The 19,721-nt window shown below is 40.9% G+C and overlaps 1 protein-coding gene across 4 annotated transcripts in view; it reads right to left on the bottom strand.

Annotated features, from left to right (window-relative positions):
* Positions 1 to 2,522: 2,522 nt before the first annotated feature.
* Positions 2,523 to 19,721, bottom strand: part of FAM149A (family with sequence similarity 149 member A) — a 63,920-nt gene continuing 46,721 nt past the window's right edge. For 3 of the 4 annotated variants that reach the window (XM_045069440.1, XM_004757791.3, XM_004757794.3), the window contains exons 9-14: positions 19,159 to 19,247; positions 18,455 to 18,664; positions 6,901 to 7,018; positions 5,176 to 5,304; positions 4,985 to 5,063; positions 2,523 to 2,831 (exon numbers count right to left, since the gene is read on the bottom strand). In XM_045069440.1, the coding sequence (XP_044925375.1) occupies positions 2,758 to 2,831; positions 4,985 to 5,063; positions 5,176 to 5,304; positions 6,901 to 7,018; positions 18,455 to 18,664; positions 19,159 to 19,247 (699 nt within the window). In that variant the 3' untranslated portion in view covers positions 2,523 to 2,757. Of the gene's footprint in view, positions 2,832 to 4,984; positions 5,064 to 5,175; positions 5,305 to 6,900; positions 7,019 to 18,454; positions 18,665 to 19,158; positions 19,248 to 19,721 lie in introns of those variants that run through there. The other variant, XR_006603487.1, reaches the window with a different exon arrangement.

Here is a 19,721-nt window from a genome sequence, read left to right as displayed (position 1 = left end):
AAAATTTAGCAGTTTTCTATGGCATTTTACATCTTTTTATTATTTTATTAAAAATTTTATTTATCTGTCAGCAAGCGAAAGAGAACACAAGCAGGGGAAGCAACAGGCAGAGGGAGAGGGAGAGGGAGAAGTAGGCTCCCTATTGAGCAGAGAGCCTGATGTGGGGCTTGATCCCAAGACCCCAGGATCATGACGTGAGCTGAAGGCAGCCACTTAACTGATTAAATCATCCAGGTGTCCCTGTTTTTATATTATTTTAAAATTCCTTCATTCCTTCCTTGGTTTTGGATGAATTAACAGACATTTCCATTAATGTAGTTATTAACCTTCATTCAAAAATTGATCTCAGGAGTTATTCACTTTGCCTTTTTCAATTTTTAACAGAGAAATTCTAAGACTTATTTATCAAGGTAGATTATTATGAACACACTGCCCCAGTTTTTCCCAAATCAGTTCAGAAAGCACCATCCTTGATACAAACATTATTTACTAACCTCTCAGGTTCACTTAACCTATATATAAAATGTTATCTTTAATACAGGTGTAAAAATATATGCTATATGCAAGTCTTTTTAAATTCAGTGGCAGAGCCAAGTCTCTGCTATTTCTAAGATTGTACTTTATCTTACTGAAATGTTTAGAAGATATGAATCATGATCACTGCACTGGGTTCTATTTCTGAAAGCATTTTTATCAATACATATATCAATAACAGATTCTCATTTACAAAACTCAGAAGCCACATAAAGTAAAGCTATCATAATGGGCGCCTGGGTGGCTCAGTGGGTTGAGCCGCTGCCTTCAGCTCAGGTCATGGTCTCAGGGTCCTGGGATCGAGTCCCGCGTCGGGCTCTCTGCTCGGCAGGGGGTCTGCTTCCCTTCCTCTCTCTCTGCCTGCCTCTCTGCCTACTTGTGATTTCTCTCTGTCAAATAAATAAATAAAATCTTTAAAAAAAAATAAAATATATTCCATGCTTCTGCATGAAAAAAATAATTGATCTTGGATACTCTTTCTTAATGTCAGTTTAGAATGCATACCAGTCATTTTCCTTCTAAGAAGTCTGTGCTGATAGGAAAGGAGTTGCAAGGTTCTTGGAAACTGACAGAAATGAGCTTGAGCGGTTCTGTAAGAGCAGGGTGGCTAGAAAGGAAACAGTTAGCCATAATTAGTGACCAGAGAAACTAACCTAGAGGCCCTTAGGAACTGGGACTCCAGACTGCTTCCATGTCAAGTAATTTCTCATATTTGGAGGCCGCTAAATTGAGACTGATATTTTCTCTTGAAAGTTTCTATAGCTAATGTTGAGAGAGAGTTTATAAAACTCTCAAAATTCTCCAGTCTGTTTTGTGTGGGTAACTAAGCATTAAAAATATTACAGAGCTGTGGCCATCCATCTACTCCCTCACATGCTGTGTTACCATAAGAAATGAGTCAGGAATGTAAGGGAGAAATGATCAGTGAGAGGCAAGGTGACTCTAGCATCGTGTTTGTTCTGTCACTCCCTGATCAATGACGACATTAATTCCAGTCCCAATGCACTTGTTAATTTCAGACATCTATAAATAGGCCAAGATACTCTTTTCTTACAACCAGAAATGTATCTGAAAATAATTTATTACACATTTGTATGATGATAGATAAAATTTCATTTTGGATTAATAAAAAAAGAGATTGATAAAATGTAAGTATCTGAAATAAAAAAAGAAATTATGGTGATTTGAGATATGAAAGTGAGCCCAAGGATACAAGTCACTATAGAGGAAAACCATGGGGAGAGGGAATGAAAGAAACAGGCTCCAGAGCCTGACCTCTGATCGATAATTTTTTCTTGACATTCCCTATTCCATTTTCTATATGGCCATCAGATAGGGACACATGCCCTGAAGGAAAACAAAGCAGGGCAAGAGGACAGAGGGGACAGAACCTGTACTTTAGACAGAGGGGTTGGAAAGGCTTTATGGCAAAGGTGGCATCTGAGCAAAGGTCACACTGTGATCAAACAAGAAAGCGGCTGCTGAAACCATCCCTCTAGTAGATGAACACTTTCACCTGCAAAACCATATGCAATATACTTTATGTTTATATTCAGGTTTAAAAATCAGTAAGTTTGGGCTACGTTTGAATAGACTGAGTTTGAGCATGAAAACTAGTAAAACCTAATTGGCTCAAGAAATAGCCACTGACATTCCACGAAGAGGCCGGTGACTTAAGTACTTTTTTAAAAAAGATGAAAGAAAGTACAGCGACTCGGACCATCTGAACCTCAGTCAAACTGGCATATTGTACCAAAGATGGCTTTGTTCTTTTCTAGAGAAGGGAGTGATATCTATTAGTGCTAGGATTTTGATGGATCAATAACAGAGTGAGATGCAAAATACATGTCAAGACACAATGTCACAAAATGGCATGTTCCTAGATAATATCCTCTCCCATTGTTAAGTAGTGTGTGAATACATGCACTGATTATGTGTGTGTCTGTGTATAATTGACAAAAGATGGATGATAAACACAGATCAGATTCTTCTGAGCAAAGCCTAAAGAACCTTTATTGGAATGCTTCCAGTAAAGAAGGTTGGTGAATTTGACTTGTATTCTCTTTGCAAATCAAGTGTTCAAAATTAAGTTGTTTATTTGTTTGCGTTTCTCTCAGACAGGCTCACGTTTCACTGTCAGACAAACAGATACAGAGTATAATACTTATTCTTCCATTTTTCAAGTGATAAATGGTATGCTGAGGCTTTGAAGTTCAAGTTCCATCAAGATGCCACTTGGAATCTTTTTCTTGCCGTCAGAGTTGTCCTCTGAAAAGACTTGGATGGATACTGAGAACCTGAAACACCAACCAAAAAATAACTCTTTAAAAAATGCTAATAAGTCCCAGCTCTCAAAAGGATTCTATGCAGATGATATTTTTTAAAAAGAAAAAAATGTGTTTTCATGTCACTTTTACATAAACCAGGAAATATGCAAAAACTGCCATTTTGGGTCCTGAAAGGAAAGAAGGGGCCTCTCCCTCCACTAAGCCTGGGTGCTGGCCCTGTGTCCTCCTGGAGCTGGTGGGTTTGCTAGAACCTTCTACCTAGAGGTGGATGCCTAAGGCCCAGGAATTTGAGTGGGGAGCTCTGGCAGCCCTACCACTTCATGGGGGCAGAAACAATGTCAGCTGCCTTAAGAGATCCTTCCCACTGTCGGGGATACCCCACAGCTTCTCCTTTTCTCTCTCTCTTTTTTTTTTTCTGCCAGAGAACAAATGTCGATAATAGCTCCCGCTATTAGCTTTCTGACCTGGAAACAAAGGACAAGAAAGTGATTACATGCTTGCTTGTCGGAAGAAAACAAAATAAATGCTTAGAAATAGAGGAATATGTCTCTTACGTACCCTCAGTTATTCTTATAGAAATGAAAAAGGCTTCTGACCATCAATAACGATAGTCACCAAATTAACGATAAGAGAATATACTGACAGGAATGGGGGAAAGTGAAGTGTGCAGATTTAAAACGAGCCCGCTGCGGTCAACATCTCCAGAACCTGATTCATCAAGATTCCATGAGCTCTCTCCCTCAGCAGCAGTCTCCAGGCCATCCTTGGAGTCAATCTCTCTCTCTCTCTCTCTCTCTCTCACGTACCACGTGATGCTCACGCTGGGTGGCACGGTGCATGGCTCCTCTGGGAAGCCTCTCTGTCCATTTACCCATCTGCATATCCAGCTGCCTCCCCTCTCTCGTGGTCCTTTCCATTTCCCCACTACACTGAGTGGTCCTTGAGGCACAGACCAAAACATCCTTGGTATTTGAATGCCAACACTTGGCAGAGAACTTGGCACAGAGTGAGCCACTTGGCACATTGTTTATTTATTAATAAACATGCTTTGATGCCTACTTTCCTCCAACCATCTACAAGGCAGAGCAGTAACTGATAACAGAGCAGGGCTGCCCTTTAGAGAAGGAACTACTGTCCCTGACAGTGAGAGTGAACGCTGCTGGGAAACGTACAAAGAAAAGCAACAGGAGGGCACAGTGGCCTAGGGCTATTTGCATAGGAGAAAAATTGTAAAAGGGCTTAAGAATCTTGGACAGCACTAGACTACAGAACTATGGAAGGGCTGGTATAAACAGTGATAAAATTGCTGTGTTCTGTTTTACAGAACTAGTAAAACAGTGCTTCTGTTTTACTAGATTTATTTTAAAACTATAGCATTTACGCTACAATAGCTGATTATCTTTCACATATAATGTTTGAACGAACAGTAGATACTTGGAATCTAGCTAGGTCCTTTGCACATGTTTTTTCCAAAGATGGTTTTATCCACCCAGCCTCTAATGAAAGAGGAAACAGAGGCCCAGAGAGGTTGAGACTCTCCTAAGATATCTCAATGAAGAGGATGGAAAAACAGGCATTTGATTCCAGAGTGGCTCAGTTCGTGACAGTGCTCTGGTGCCTCCTTAAAAGTGCTGGCAAAAAATTTTGAAAACTAAAACATCATTGGCCTAAATTCAGACTAGAAACTTTATCCTAAAAACAGCTACTAGGCTGAAAATGAGTCTGTAGCTGTACAGCAACCCATTATAAAATAGTTAGACTATTTGCATTAATTTTCTGAAGCATTTTTTCTCATTAGATCTTCAAAGAGAAGTAAGATTAGGTTTTCATGGAAAACATGAAAACTATTGCAGAGAGAGAGAGAGACCCCGATTTCTCATAAGACTCATGAGACAGACTTTTCCTTTTTTCTGAGAGGAGGCCTCGATTTAACGAAGAGTGTTTGGGCATTTTCCCCTTTACATCGAAAAGTAGGTAGGTGCTTAGTTTTGCATCTTTGCTCTTTGTAGAGACTTCTGTGTCTGCATGTAGAGGACAAACGTTTGGTATTTCCTCCTACGTGTCAAAATAGTCCTCTTAAGGTAGATAATCCCTAATTTCTCTTTCCAACACTTGAAACCTCACATATGACATCATTTTATTTATATGTGGAGAAAACTGACCTGTGAAGAAACTCTGACCTGTCCACGTGTGACCAGCAAACTCCATTAGGGTCAGTGAACCTTTTCGAGGAGTATCTAACTGTTGGAAAAAAAACAAAAGGAGGGATGAGTTTTATTATTTCAGATATTTATAAAAATATTTTATATTTAAAAATATTTTAAAAAATATTTTTAAAAATCAGGCAACCTACCCGAAATGTGTGGGTCGTGCTGGGTCTCGAAAAGTGTTCTATCGTCAGAGATCTTTCTCGAAAAGGCAATCGCTCTAAACTGTCAGGTATCGCACTTAGCACACGGTTTTGTGGGTGCCTCCCTCTGTACTGAATAAAGGATAGTATGTTCTGGTTTAAGGTAAATGCAATCCTTAAAAAATACAAAAGAAGATCCCTGTGCTCATTGCCTTGCTAATTCAAAACTTTTTTTTTTTTTTAAGATTTTATTTATTTATTTGACAGACAGAGATTGCAAGCAGGCAGAGAGGCAGGCGGGGCGGTGGAGAGGGGGAAGCAGGCTTCCTGCCGAGCAGAGAGCCCGATGCAGGGCTCGATGCGGGGCTTGATCCCAGGACTCTGGGATCATAACCTGAGCCGAAGGCAGAGGCTTTAACCCACTGAGCCACCCAGGCACCCCACTAATTTGCTAATTCGCTAAATTCTTATTTAAAGACTATGAAGTATAAGGTCCATCAAGCATGAATATCAATATATATTTTAATTATGTAATTTTGTTATGTAACTTGAGAAAATGGTAGTGTCCTCATAGATAAACATGGATTCAAAAGCTTAGCCACCTAAAATCCTTACTGTTAAATTAAAATAGCCATATAATTTGGCATTTGTGAAGCAACAGACTTTTTTATTAATGCAATGCTTGCATCCTTCTATTAAGACTTTACTCTAAGGGGCGCCTGGGTGGCTTAGTGGGTTAAAGCCTCTGCTTTCAGCTCAGGTCATGATCTCAGGGTCCTGGGATCGAGCCCCACATCGGGCTCTCTGCTCAGCAGGGAGTCTGCTTCCCTCTCTCTCTCTGCCTACTTGTGATCTCTCTCTGTAAAATAAATAAATAAAATTAAAAAAAAAAAAAGGACTTTACTCTAAGCAACAACAAGCTAAAGATGACATGTCAACCCTTTGCAACTCCTGCCTCTCTAGGAATCGGTTCGATTGCTGTACTCGAGGAGGCAAAGGAATGCAAGAGGAAATGTCTGTCACATGTTCTCTCTAGGCCTTTATGCTCCCACAACCGGAGCCCTTCTGTGTTTTGTGAAATAGAGACAAGTTACTTGTATGGGAATAAAGTGAGGACTCATCGTACACCTGGGGGGAAATGTGGCTGTTCATACCAGCCACCCCAGACCTGCCCAGCCCGTTGGCCATGGTGTGGCACGTGGAGCATGGGTGCACTTGGGAGAATGAGGGCTGGTCAAAATGGCACAGGTGTTTTCCTGAGGTCTTACTTTATGCAGGCAGAATTTACCACCTATGAAGTCATTTCACCCTTACAACAATTCTTGGAGGAAGGAAACACGATGGCCCTTTAACAGGTGAGAAAATTAAGTCCCAGGGAAAATAATGTCTACAAGTCATGCAGCGTTTGCCTGGCAGGGTTCAAACACAGATCTCCCTGTCTGCTGACCTGACTTTCATGCTCTTTCTTCCCTCTACCATCCTGACTATCAGATGTTCTGTGACACCTGGACCTTCTGACTTAGTTCAAATCATGTCTGTATTTTCACTAAACAGTGAATTAACCCTCCCGCCCCCTGTCCCTTGTCGCACGGCAGTTACTTTCAGGAAGCAAATCATGGAGACATTTGATGGCACATTGGGAAGGGCCAAAATTATATTTCGCTTGTTTGTCTGTTTTCCCATAGACAATCTAAATGGTGCACGTAGATAGAAAAAGAGTTGTCTTACAGAAACAGGGCGAGATCCAGGAATCACCATATTCTGCTCCCCGGTCTCGGCACCTACTGGGGGTAACCTGCTCCAGGTGGAAACCAGTGGGGAGGACACTCGCTCCATGCCAGTTTGCCTATGAACACAACAATACATGACTGAGCAGCGGGTTCTGGACAGAGGGGGGCAAGTCCCCACCCTGAACCTCCTCATCTGAACTACTAATCACAGCTGCCTTCCAAAAGAAATGCTCACATAGAATGAGCAGAGTATCAGCCAGACCAGTGCGGAGAGGCGACTGACCACCAGCTCTAGTCACCTCCTCCTTGGTTAGCAGTGATGTCAACCTGTATTTCCTGAGTGCTCGGCTGTCCCAGCCCCTTGCAGAACATAAGTTCCTCCCCCTAAAGAGCTTACAGGTTCCTGAAAACATGATGAAAACCCACGAAGTAATTAGAGAACAATTTAATCAGTTTATGTAATAAAAGGCCATAGTGAATGATTCTAAATGTACGTACTGTAGAAATTTAGGGCATGGATGATCAATTAAGTATAAAATCAGTACTATAAAACCTACATGAGGTCATTAAAAGGAGAGGCAGGGGCGCCTGAGTGGCTCAGTGGGTTAAAGCCTCGGCCTTCGGCTCAGGTCGTGATCCCAGGGTCCTGGGATCGAGACCCGCATCGGGCTCTCTGCTCAGCAGAGAGCCTGCTTCCTCCTCTCTCTCTCTCTCTCTGCCTGCCCCTCTGCCTACTTGTGATCTCTCTCTGTCAAATAAATAAATAAAATCTTTAAAAAAAAAATAAAAGGAGAGGCAAAATATGTTTTTTCTTTTAATTTTTTTTTCATTTATTTGAGAGAGAGAGAGAGAGAGAAAGAGAGAGCATGAGCTGGGGGAGAGGCAGAAGGAGAAGCAGGCTCCCCTTGGAGCAGGGAACCCGATGCGGGACTCGATCTATCCCAGGACCCAAGGATCATGACCTGAGCTGAAAGCAGTTGCCTAACCGACGGAGCCACCCAGGTGCTCCAAGAATACGTCCTTTGATGGGAAAACTAATAATTGTGACAATGTCAGTTATCCCCACATTTTTAATAGATTTAAGGCCTGAGGTTCAATGTGATACTTTTCATTTTTGAATTTGACAACCAGAACATAAAGTTTGTCAGGAAATGTTAATAAAAGAGTAATGATGATAGACTTTCCCTACCAGATATTGACATTGAAACATTATCTAGTTCATGCATAAGAATAGAGATGGATATTCTAGGAAAAGATTCTAATTCATTTATTCATTAATAATAAAGTTATGAAAGGGGTTGGGCAAGATGGCAGAGAAGTAGGAGACCCTGTTTCAACCGGTCCCCTGACTTGAGCTAAATATCTATCAGAACACTCTGAAACCAGCCTGAGATGTAGGATTATATACTTCTGGATCTCTATGGTGGCAGAAGACACTAGTAGAGAGGTAAAGCAGAGTGGGAATGCTTAGACTGATATCAGAGGACAAACAGAAGGGGGAGCGAGTCACCAGAACTGACCCACTGGAAAGTAATACCCCAATATGAAAGTGCCCTCTGCTTGGGAACCAGCATTAACGTGGAGTCTGGTTAAAAGCACTCAAAAAGAACAAAGAGTTTTAAGAGGCAATTGGTGGAATTCGGTGGCCACAGGCATGGACCTAACCGCACAGCCCAGAGCGGTCACAGCCAGCACGCACCCATGTCCGAGAGAGCCAGGCAGGGCTCCCAGTTGGTGGTCCCTGAGTCTGTGGCTTTCTGCAGCTTGCACCACCGCTGGGGCGGGGCACATCTCCACCTATGCCTGAGACAGCCTGGCACAGGCTCCTGCCAGAAATCTGCAGCAATCTGCAACCTGGGTTGCCATGGGGTCCGAGTACACCCGGCATGGGCGTGGACTCTATACAGCAGTTCCAGCAACAGCAGGCATCGGTATTGGGCTCACCTGGACCAATATCACTTTCGGTTTTAGTGGCATTGGGGTGCCACTAAAGGGGCCTTGGGAGACCACTGAGACAGTGGCTGGGAGTGCACACTGCCTGTGGGAGGCTGTGGTGTTCAGTGGAGTTTGCAAAGGGGGAGTCCATGTGTTCTGGACCACCCAGAGGGGAGCAGACTGGGTACAGACAGTTTACTTTGCACTAACCCTCAGAAAAGCTGCAAAGGGCCACCAAAGAACAAAAAGCTCCAGAGAACAAAAGCCTGAAAAACCAGTTTCCACAGAGCCCAGCCTCTTGATAGGGGGCAGGACAGCTCAGCCCAGGCAAGAGTGACTGAAAAACAATGTAGCAGGCCCCTCCCCCAGAAGACAAGCCAAAAGAACAAGAGGATAATAACCACAGGGTCCCCATAAAACTGTAAAACCCCAACATCAGAGGAAAACAATATATTAAGCCCCTTGTATTGCCCCCAAACCTGCATATTTCATAGATAAAATTTTAAAAAAATATTTGTTCTCACGATTCTTTTTATTTTTCTAACCTACTTACCATTACAACTAGATTTTAATACAACATCTAGATGTTTGTATACAACATATGCAGATGTTTATGTTTATAAACATTGTTGTTTATAAACATATTACATGATGCTTATCATGTAATATTAAATATATTAAACTTCTATCATATTACATGATGCTTATCATGTAATATGATAGAAGTTTAATATATCTAGATGTTTAATACCACATATTACATAGTAACTTTTTAACTTGAACTTTTTAAATACATATACCTGTTTCTTTTTCTTTTCTCTTTATATATATATATAGATAGATAGACATAAGCTTCTAGGTAATTCTTTTCCCCTATTCAATACTACCCCTATATATAAAACAGTTGTAATTTCCCTATATATCTGGAAAGTTGAGTCGTTTAAGGAAGATAACAAGAGACGCGGAGGAAGAACTGACATAACCTTCCTTGCCCGCCCACATTGAGGGTTTTTAACCCCCCTCCCATCTTATTCTTCTGTCAGTGTTTCTGTGTATTTGTTTTTGTACTATAGAAATCTTACTTTTGGGACTCATTTTGGCTGGGTTTTTTCTTGTTTTTCTCCCTTTCTCTCTCTCTTTTTTTTCCTTTTTTTCTTTCTTTTTGGTGGTGACTTCTGATTGCTCTGAAACTGTTCAAGGTTCAACTTGACTGGATCATGGTTGATATATCCAGATATACATCCCCTTAACCACCTCTCACCAACTGATTAAGAGGAGGAACATCCAACAGAGGAAAAATTCAGAGACTGTGGCCTCTGTCACAGAGTTCTGTGACATAAACAATATGTTTGAATTCAGGGTAACAATTATCTAGGTGATGACTAGGTTGGAGAAGACCATTAGTGACAACATAGAATCTCCAAGGGTGGGGGAGAGAGCTGATCTGGCAGAACCTAAAAATGCTATCAATGAGATCCAATATAATCTAAATACTCTAACAGCTAGGGTAAATGAGGCAGAAGATAGAATTAGTGATCTAGAAGACAAACTGATTGAAAAGAAGGATCAGGAGGAGGTCTGGAACAAACAGCTTGGAAGCCATGAAAACAGAATTATGGAAATAAATGACACCATGAACCATTCTAATGTCAGAGTGATTGGGATCCCTGAGGGGGTGGAAAAAGAGAGAAGACTAGAAGATATAGTAGAAAATATACTGGACAAAAATTTCCTTAATCTGGGGAATGGAACAAGTGTTCATGTCCTAGAGGCAGAGAGGACACCCCCCAAGGTCAACAAGTCTAGAAAGACCTTGAGACACTTAATTGTGAAATATATGAATCATAAAATCAGAGATGATGTCTTAAGGGCAGCTAGGGAGAAGAGATTCCTTACATACAGAGGAAGGACAATCAGAATAATGTCAGACCTGTCCACAGAAACCTGGGAAGCCAGAAAAGGCTGGAAAGACATTCAGGGCACTAAATGAGAAGAACATGCAGCCAAGAATACTTTATCTGAAGGTAAGGATGACATTCAGAATGGATGGAGAGATAAAGAGCTTCCAAGACTGGCAAGGTTTAAAAGATTATGTGACCACCAAGCTGCCACTAAAGAAATATTAAGGGAGGTTCTATAAAAGAAGAAAGAACGCAAAAATGACATAGAACAGAAATTCACAGAGACAATCTATAGAAACAAGGACTTCACAGGCAACATGATGTCAATAAAAAATGTATCTTTCAATAATCACTCTCAATGTGAATGGCCTAAATGCTCCCATAAAATGGCACAGGGTTGCAGATTGGATAAAACAACAGGGCCCATCATATGCTGTCTATAAGAGACATATTTTGAACCTAAACAAACATCAAGACTGAAAGTGAAAGGATGGAGAACCATCTTACATGTCAATGGGCCTCAAAAGAAAGCTGGGATAGCAATTCTCATATCAGATAATTTAGATTTTAAGCTGAAGAATGTAGTCAGAGATACAGAAGGACACTACATCATTATTTTTTTTAAAGATAATAATTTTTTTTCAGATTTTATTTATTTGACTGACAGAGATCACAAGTAGGCAGGGAAGCAGGCAGAGAGAGAGGGGAGGAAGCAGGCTCCCTGCTGAGCAGAGAGCCCGATGTGGGGCTTGATCCCAGGACCCTGGGATCTTGACCTGAGCCGAAGGCAGAGGATTTAACCCACTGAGCCACCCAGGTGCCCCCACTACATCATTCTTAAAGGGTCTATCCACCAAGAAGATCTAACAATTATAAATATTTATGCCCCCAACATGGGAGCAGCCAACTAATAGCCAACTGTTAAACAAAATAGAGTCATACTGATATGAATACATTAACTGGAAGGGATCTTAACATGCCACTCTCAGCAATAGACAGCTCGCCTCAGCAGAAAATCAGCAATGAAACAAGAGCTTTGAATAACACATTGGACCAGATGGACCTTATAGACATATACAGAACATTCCACCCTAAAACAACAGAATACTCATTCTTCTCAAGTGCACATAAAACTTTCTCCAGAATAGACCACATACTTGATCACAATTCAGGGCTCAACTTACACCAAAGGACTGAGATTATTCCCTGCATATTCTTAGACCACAATGCTTTGAAACTGGAACTCAACCACAAGAAAAAGTTTGGAAGGAATTCAAACACTTGGAAGCTAAAGACCATCCTGCTCAAGAGTGTTTAGATTAACCAGGAAATCAAAGAAGAACTTAAACAATTCATGGAAACCAATGAGAATGAAGACACTTTAGTCCAAAATCTATTGAATATGGCAAAGGCAGTCCTAAGGGGGAAATACATAGCTGTCTAAGCCTCAATCAAAAAAAAAAAAAAAAAAAAAAAAAAAAGGAAAAATCCCAAATACACCAACTCTCTTTACACCTTAAAGAACTGGAAAATCAACAACAAATTAAGACAACCCCACTCACAGTAAGGGAAATAATTAAGATTAGAGCAGAGAGCAACGAGTTAGAAACTAGAGATACAATAGAACACATCAATGAAACTAGAAACTGGTTCTTTGAAAGAATTAATAATATTGATAAACCACGGGCCAAACTGGGAAGGGCCCCTTCCATAAGAAAAGGGAGAAAACCCAAATTAATAAAATTATGAATGACAGGGGAGAGATCATGACTAACAACAAGGGAATAGAAACAATCATCAGAAATTATTATCAACAACTATATGCCAATAAGTTAAGCAACCTAGAAGAAATAGATGCATTCCTGGGAAGCTATAAACTTCCAAGACTGAAACAGGAAGAAACTGGCAACCTGAATAGACCAATAACCAGTAATGAGATTGAAGCAGGAATGAAAAACCTCCCAAAAAACAAGAGTCTGGGACCTGATGGATTCCCTGGGGAATTCTACCAAACATTCAAAGAAAAAATAATACCTATTCTTCTGAAGCTGTTTCAAAAAATAGAAGGAACAGAAGGAAAACTTCTAGACTCTTTCTATGAGGCCAACATTACCTTGATCCCAAAACCAAGCAAAGACCCCATCAAAAAGGAGAATTTCAGACCAATATCCCTGATGAATATGGATGTCAAGATTCTCAAGATCCTAGCTAATAGGATCTAACAGCACATTAAAAAGATTATCCACCATGACCAGGTGGGATTTTATCCTTGAGATGCAAGGGTGGTTCAACATTTTCAAATCAATCAATGTGATAGAACAAATCAGTAAGAAGAAAGAGGAACCACATGGTCCTCTCAATTGATGCAGAAAAAGCATTTGACAAAATACAGCATCTGTTCCTGATTCAAATTCTTCGAGGTACAGGGATAGAAGGAACATTCCTCAACTTTGTAAAATCTTTGAAAAACCCACAGTGAATATCATTCCCAATGGGGAGAAACTGACAGCCTTCCCATTGAGATCAGGAACATGACAAGGATGCTCACCCTTGCCACTGTTGTTCAACATCGTACTAAAAGTCCTAGTAACAGCAATCAGCCAACAACAAGTAATAAAATGTTTCAAATTGGCAAAGAAATCAAACTCTCTCTCTTCATAGATGACATGATACTTTATATGGAAAATCCAAAAGACTCCATACCCAAACTACTAGAACTCATACAGCAATTCCGTAATGTGGCGGATACAAAATCAATGCACAGAAATCAGTCGCTTTCTTATACGCTAACAACAGAAATATAGAAAGGGAAATCAGAGAATCAATTCCATTTACTATAGCACCAAGAACCATAAGATACCTTGGAATAAACCTAACCAAAGAGGTAAAGGATCTGTACTCGAGGAGCTACAGAACACTCATGAAAGAAATTGAAGAAGACACAAAAAGATGGAAGACCATCCCATGCTCATGGATCAGAAGAATAAACATTATTAAAATGTCTCTACTGCCCAGAGCAATCTATACTTTCAGTGCCATCCTGATAAAAATTCCATCAGCATTTTTCAAAGTACTGGAACAAACAATCCTAAAATTTGTATGGAACCAGAAAAGACCCGGAATTGCCAAGGAAATGTTGAAAAAGAAAAAAACAAAGCTGGGTGCATCAAGTTGCCTGATTTCAAGCTATATTACAAAACTGTGATCACTAAGACAGCATGGTACTGGCACAAAAACAGACACATAGATCAATGGTACAGAATAGAGAGCCCTGATATGGATCCTCAACTCTATGGTCAACTAATCTTTGACAAAGCAGGAAAAACTGCCCTGTGGAAAAAAGACAGTCTCTTCAATAAATGGTGCTGCGAAAATTGGACAGCTATGTATAGAAGAATGAAACTCAACCATTCTCTTATACCATACACAAAGATAAATTCGAAATGGATGAAAGACATGAGGCAGTAATCTATCAAAATCCTAAAGAAGAACATAGGCAGTAACTTCTTTGACATCGGCCACAGCAACTTCTTTCAAGACATGTCTCCTGGAGTGCCTAGGTGGCTCAGTGGGTTAAGGCCTCTGCCTTCGGCTCAGGTCGTGATCCCAGGGTTCTGGGATTGAGCCCCATGTTGGGCTCTCTGGTCAGCGGGGAGCCTGCCTTCTCTGTCTGTCTCTCTCTCTGCCTGCCTCTCTGCCTACTTGTGATCTCTGCCTGTCAAAATAAATAAATAAAATCTTAAAAAAAAAAAAAAAGACATGTCTCTAAAGGCAAAGGAAATAAAAGCAAAAATGAACTTTTGGGATTTCATCAAGATAAAAACCTTCTGCACAGCAAAGGAAACAGTCAACAAAACAAAGAAGCAGCCCATGAAATGGGAGAAGATATTTGCAAATGACACTACAGACAAAGGGCTGATATCCAAGATCTATAAAGAACTCAAACTCAACACCCAAAAAACAGATAATCATGTCAAAAAATGGGCAGAAGACATGAACAGACACTTCTCCAGAGAAGAAACACAAATGGCTAACAGATACATAAAAAAATGTTGATCATCATTAGCCATTAGGGAAATTCAAATCAAAATCACATTGAGATACCACCTTATACCAGTTAGAATGGCCAAAAATAAAGAGGACAGGAAACAACGTGTGTTGGAGAGGATGTGGAGGAATGGGAACCCTTACACTGTTGGCGGGAATGCAAGTTGGTACAGCCACTTTGGAAAACAGTGTAGAGATTCCTTAAGAAAATAAAAATAGGGGTCCCTGGGAGGTTCAGTGGGTTAAAGCCTCTGTCTTTGGCTCAGGGCATGATCCCAGGATCCTGGGATTGAGCCCCACATAGGGCTCTCTGCTCCACAGGGAGCCTGCTTCCCCTCCTCTCTCTGTCTGCCTCTCTGCCTACTTGTGATCTCTTTCTCTGTCTGTCAAATAAATGAATAAAATATTAAAAAAAAAGAAAATAAAAATAGAGCTACTCTATGACCCTGCAATTGCACTACTGGGTATTTACTCCAAAGATACTGACGTAGTGAAAATATGGCTATATGTATCCCAATGTTCATAGTAGCAATGGCCACATTCACCAAACTGCGGAAAGAGCCAAGATGCCCTTCAACAGACAAATGGATAAAGAAGATAATGGTCCATATATATATATGATGGAATATTACGCAGACATCAGAAAGGATGAATACCCAGTTTTTGTATTAACATGGATGGGACTGGAGGAGATTATGCTGAGTGAAATAAGTCAAGCAGAGAAAGTCAATTATTATATGGTTTCACTTATCTGTGGAGTGTAAGGAATAACATGGAGAACATTAGGAGAAGGAAAGGAAAAGTGAGTTGGGGTAAATCAGAGGGGGAGACAAAGCATGAGAGACTGTCGGCTCTGAGAAACAAACTGAGGGTTTTGGAGGGGACGGGGGAGGGGGATGGGTGAGGCTGGTGGTGGGTATTAAGGAGGGCACATATTGCATGGAGCACTGGGTGTGACGCATAAACAATGAATCTTGGAACACTGAAAAAATAAAATAAAAAAATTGTAAACAACAACAAAAAAATAAATAAAGTTATGAGAATTAAAATATGAACCTTTGATCTCTGATGTTTTAAAATACATATACTATCCATTGTTTAGAAGCTGCAAGGAAAGAGTCTGGTGTCCTGTCAGTGGGATTATAAATTGTGAGAACCATTCTGGGAAGAGCTTTGGAAAAATATTTCAAGAGTCTTAAAAATACCTGTAACCTTTGACCTGGTAGCTTTACTTCTGGATCTATACCACCAGGACACAATTTAAAGTCTTCCTTCTTAAGATTTATATAAAATGATATTGTACACCTGAAACTAATATTACACTAACTGGAATTTAATAAAAACTTAAGAAAGGATTTATATAAAATGATGTCCAGGGACACCTGGGTGACTCAATGCCTAAGTGTCTGCCTTTGGCTCAGGTTGTCATCCTGGGATTCCTTGGATCGAATCCCACATTGGGCTCCTTGCTCAGCGAGGAGTCTACTTCTTCTCTGCCTGCTGCTCCCCCTTTTTGTACACTCTCTCTGACAAATAAATCAAATCTTTTAAAAAAAAAAAAGATGTTTGCTGTAAATTATGATAGTGAAAATACAGAAGGAATGAAAAGTTTCCATAGTGGGAAATACTTAATAGATTATCACATACCATCTGTTATTTTCTAGCCATTAAAATCATGCTTTGAGAAATATTTAACATAGAAAATATGAATAAAATTAAATGAAAAAATCATATGAAAAAGTGCCACAGTAGTATGATAATGTGGTATTAGGAAAAAAATAAGGGAAAGAAAAGAAATATGACCATAGATAAAATTGGTAGTAAACTTAGCAAGTTAACATTTTTATATTTCTATGTGTTGGCCATACAGGGGATCTTTGATACTTAGTCATATTTCTGGTATTGTTCTAATGTTCCACAGAGAACTTTTTGTACTTTGATAGTTAAAAAACTTATTTTAATAAAAGTGAAAGGCAGAGCATGAACAGAATCCCGGAAGTCAGAACATGCATAGCTGGTCTGTTTGTGGCTCAGAAAGGTAGTAAGGCTTCCCCCAGTCAAGGTGGGTGAGGAGAAATAACGGGAAGATATAGTTATGTAGAGTCAAAGATGGTGACATTGTCCCCAAGGAGCAAACATGGGTTGTTGTTGGGACCAAAAATAACCCTTATTCTTTTTGTGCATAAAACATAGATATAAAGAACAGTACATAGACTGTCCAGTATGTTTGTGGCATTAAAATTCCACAAGTGGGGTAGAAATTAGGAAAACCAGTCTTAAAGGGCTCCTTGGTATGGCGATATTAAAAAAATTTTTTTTTTTAAAGTTGAAAAACACAGGTCTACAGTTAGGAATGGGACAGAACATGAAGGGAACAGACAGCTGGAGGCATCTGACTTATTTCAATAGAAAACAGAAAAGGTTTGAGATGAAAGCTTGACAAGGAGCCCAGCTGGGCTGGGGGAAGGAGACGAGGGCCAGCGAGGTGCTAATGACACCGGTTGCAGGGGTCAGGGTCCCAGGTGGCCACAGTGAGAAGGTGAGAGTTCTTGGAAGAACTGCCAGAGCAAACAACCTTGGAAAACCTGACTATCCCAAATAACAATGGAAATATCAGCTCCAGATGGTGAAAGGAACAGTGACCCATCAAAAAACCAAACATGGCCTGGCATTGTGGAATGCATCCTGAAAAACCCAGTTGCTGGTTAAGTCCTGGAGGCTGTTCATGCCTTCCACCCCTGCAGAGGGGGGGGCGGGTGGCCCCAGGGCCCCAGGGCCCCAGGGTATGGTCTCCAAAGCTGGGCAGCACCGTGGGGAGTCCCAGCTCTGTCTTTCCCTGGTGGGATCATCTTTGGTGAGTTATGCAACTTCTTTCAGCCTCTGTCTCCTTACCTTGGACCTGGGATACTATGAGGATCAACTCAAACGATTTGTGGCAGGGAATAAATAAGATAATAAATGTGACTCCCTTAGCCGGTGCTGGTAACCGGATGCACCCAATAAACACTGACCCTTGTTAGTGAGAAAGCTGGTGTGCTCTCTTGTAATTCTGCAAAAAATGAGGGGACAAATTGCTTTCTAACAAGGCAATGCTCTGAAGTTGATCCCGAAGGTCAAAAGCTTTTTTGAAACTCCCCATGTGGGGCAAAACACAGCCTTAGAGAGAGATAAAAACTAACAGTTATGCTACTTCTGAAACCAATATCACACTACATGTTAACTAACTAGAATTTAAATAAAAATTCGAAACAAAAAACTAATAGTTATATACCTCCCTTTTATTAGTATAGCATTTTATGCACATTAATTGTTTTGAACCTCATAATGAGAAAGAATGAATTATGTAATTTGAAAGCATTAGCTAACTATTCCTTTTACAAGTGAGGCCACTGAATACCAATTAAAGATGGCCTCACCAGTACAGCTGCATTTTGCTGCCTGGCTGTGGGTACAGCTGGGATACAATACCTGACTTTATGTTCTAGCATACAGCCAACTCAACTACCAAAACGCAGCTCACGGGAAATATCCAAATTCACAAACTATTTAGGAAGTGGCCACATAAAAGCTGACAGAGGATGCTTTGTGCGTATGAGTCCATAAGCCCTAACTGGTGAGCCTCTCCATCCTCTGTGACATCTGGTTTACCAGGAGAGAGACAGGACTTACAGTTTTGTTCCCCTGAGAACTTCATCGCTGTACACATTGGGGGTTTTCATCCTCTGTGAGTCTGCAGTAAGAGAAGGCAGCCTCGTGTAGGCGGGTGTTTTCCTTTCAGAAGTGTGGAGCACTCGAGCATCCGAGGTTCGGCCCAGGCGGTGCCGTGTCAAAGAAAGGGCACCGGGCCCTGCACCCAACGATCTGTCCTCTTGCTCATTCCTGCGGGGTGGAAGTCAAGCTGACTCAGCAATTGCTGCCACCAATTGCTGACTCAGATGTCAGCATTAGAAGAACTTGTGTCCATGACCAGGCATCATCTAGAACAGTGCCTGGCTCAATAAACATTGGTTGAATGAATGGACAAACTATCATTTCCAATTCAATTTCTGTTTCAATGAAGAATCTTCCACAGGGGGAAAGAAGTCTAAGGTTCTCACTGATTGTAATCCTACAGTAGAGCCCACAAGGTTAAGAACTCACAGCTCTCTTCCCCTTATCTATCTGGCCTAGCCTAACGGTGATCATTTTGTGGTTGATATTAGAATGGTGTGTCTTCATTCTCACGTGTGGCTTTCTCCTTCCCTAATGGGCTCAGGTACACCTAGAGCATATGGGGTTAACCAGGATGCTCCATATCCCACAAGCTCTGTAGTCTTCAGGGCTCAGGGGTATCCAGTCTACAGAAGAGGCAGGTAATGATTTCTTATACGTACTGTGTTCTAGGTCTCTGCTGCAATGGCTTTGCTTGAATTGTCATCACACCACTCAAATCACTATAAAAATTGTTGGAGAAGCGATGAATCTGAGAAAAGTAAAAACAGTACAAATTAAAAAATAAGCACCCAGTGCTATTGTGATTATTGGTGCCTGTCAGGAATTAGCAGGAAAAAAAATGACACACTCCAAACTGGCTAATTTGAGGGAAAAAATGGAACACGTATGATATTTTATAAAGATGTGGGAAAAGAAATTAACAAGGACTGGCTTAATTCCCTCAGGCAATATAACTACATAACAGTAGAGACATATTACCACAAGCAGACCTAGAAGGCCAAAAGTAAGGGAGAAGTTTCTGGAATCTGGATAGCGTAACTGGTGGGGAAAATGCCACCAATTGCTGTGACCTGGCCAAGAGGCCAGGAATAAACAGCGTCCCGCATTCTCCTCCCCTGCTCTGAGCTCTGAAAGCTGCAGGGCAAGGGAGCCCTCCCTACAGCTTGCATGCACCAGCCTCCAGAGACACCGGGGGAAGAAGGTAGAGGGAGAATCTGGAGAG

This window comes from Mustela putorius, unplaced genomic scaffold (genome assembly GCF_011764305.1).
Source record: "Mustela putorius furo isolate JIRA1106 unplaced genomic scaffold, ASM1176430v1.1 tig00003932_pilon_pilon_pilon:0A:0A, whole genome shotgun sequence".
Taxonomy (NCBI): domain Eukaryota; kingdom Metazoa; phylum Chordata; class Mammalia; order Carnivora; family Mustelidae; genus Mustela; species Mustela putorius.
Note: the sequence above shows the minus strand (reverse complement) of the source record. Positions and strands in the feature narration are given on the sequence as shown.